The sequence below is a fragment of the Tupaia chinensis genome, unplaced genomic scaffold (genome assembly GCF_000334495.1).
Source record: "Tupaia chinensis unplaced genomic scaffold, TupChi_1.0 Scaffold138700_1, whole genome shotgun sequence".
NCBI classification, from domain to species: Eukaryota; Metazoa; Chordata; class Mammalia; order Scandentia; family Tupaiidae; genus Tupaia; species Tupaia belangeri.
The window spans coordinates 1976-3321 of NW_006198593.1; the positions used below are offsets into that span (position 1 = coordinate 1976).

Sequence of the window (1346 nt, forward strand, 5' to 3'; positions counted from 1 at the left end):
CGTCGTCTCCGGCCCCCAATGGACAGTGCTTCTCCTCTGTGCTACAGGGCTGGGCCTGGGCTCTTTATTTCTCCTCCTTAGAAATCTTTCTTGCATGTTTGGCACCACTCTTTTGTGATGTCACTTGATAAGGTCCTTTGCTTAATTAAGAGGAAATGTTTGGTCACTGAATAAGTATATGTGTGGACGTAATCGTATGCACATAGTCATGTCTGTCTCTATATATTTACGTGTATTTGTGGAACTCCACTCATGCAGATCCATCACCTCTCTCTCCATAGAGGATGGAGGAGCTTGCAGAGTCTCAATGTATACCTGGGTGTTGGGAGAGGAAGCAGGAAGACAGGAAGCCCACCATGGTGCCTTGTGCCAGGAGGAAGGAGTGGGAGGGGCCATCTCTCTCCTTTCACTTGTTCTTAAAGGCCTTGGTGTCAGATGCTGAAGGAGGGTGAAGAAAAGAGGTTCAGACTGACTGAAATATCCCCCAGTTGGGTGCCAGTCCTCATTCTGGCAGTGAGACCCTCCTTTCCCAAATGCTCTTCATTTTCAGCTCAGTCTCCTGAGTCAAGTCCCTCCATGTGGCTGTCCACGCTGTGTCACTGTCTACCTATGGCAGCGAGAGCTGGCCTAGATCATTTGAGGCACCTGGACCTTCAGCTACACATCAGGATGGGGGGGTCTATGGAAGGATTTTTTTTAATCTATGGGAAATATTGAGAGAGAACCTCTTAAGATAAATTATCTTTGGAACAATGCCAGTATACTTTTTTAAGCATCAACAAAGAGGTCATCACTTGTAGGCCTGAGGTTTTTGTCCCACTTCCCCATCTGCCCGTGTCACTGTGAGCACCACTACTGTGCCCAGTATGACAGTAATACACGGCCTCGTCCTCAGCCTGGAGCCCAGAGATGTGCAGAAACGCTGTGTTCTTCGACTTATCTTTGGACCCAGAGACTCGACTGGGGACCCCAGGCCCCAACTCCTTGTCGGAGTCTGAGTAGTAGTACAGGAACCACCGGGGAGGGCTCCCTGGCTTCTGCTGGTACCAGTACATATTCCTGTCACCGACATTGACGTCACTGCTCAGGGCACAGCCGAGTTTGACTGTTTCTCCAGGAGATGCCGAGAGGGAGGGCGGCTGGGTCAGCACAGGCTGGGCGAAGGAACCTGCAGACACAGACACGCATGGGTGATGGGGTACAGACGAGGGTACACTGAGACAGAGGGCCTAGGACAGAGGGGCTGATGCAGGCCAGGGGCCACTCTCATCTGACCCAGGCCTCACCTGTGCAGTGAGAAAGGATGAAGAGGAGGACAGGAGTCCAGGCCATGGTGGACACAGCCC

General features: G+C 51.8%; 1 protein-coding gene across 1 annotated transcript in view; it reads right to left on the minus strand.

Annotated features, from left to right (window-relative positions):
- LOC102496497 (immunoglobulin lambda variable 5-37) overlaps positions 1–1340 on the minus strand; it is a gene marked incomplete at its 3' end in the record, with an annotated part of 2764 nt that extends 1424 nt beyond the window's left edge. The window contains exons 1-2 of the mRNA XM_014592897.1: positions 1287–1340; positions 821–1168 (exon numbers count right to left, since the gene is read on the minus strand). Coding sequence (XP_014448383.1) covers positions 821–1168; positions 1287–1332 — 394 coding nt within the window. The remainder of the gene's footprint in view (positions 1–820; positions 1169–1286) is intronic.
- Positions 1341–1346: the final 6 nt, after the last annotated feature.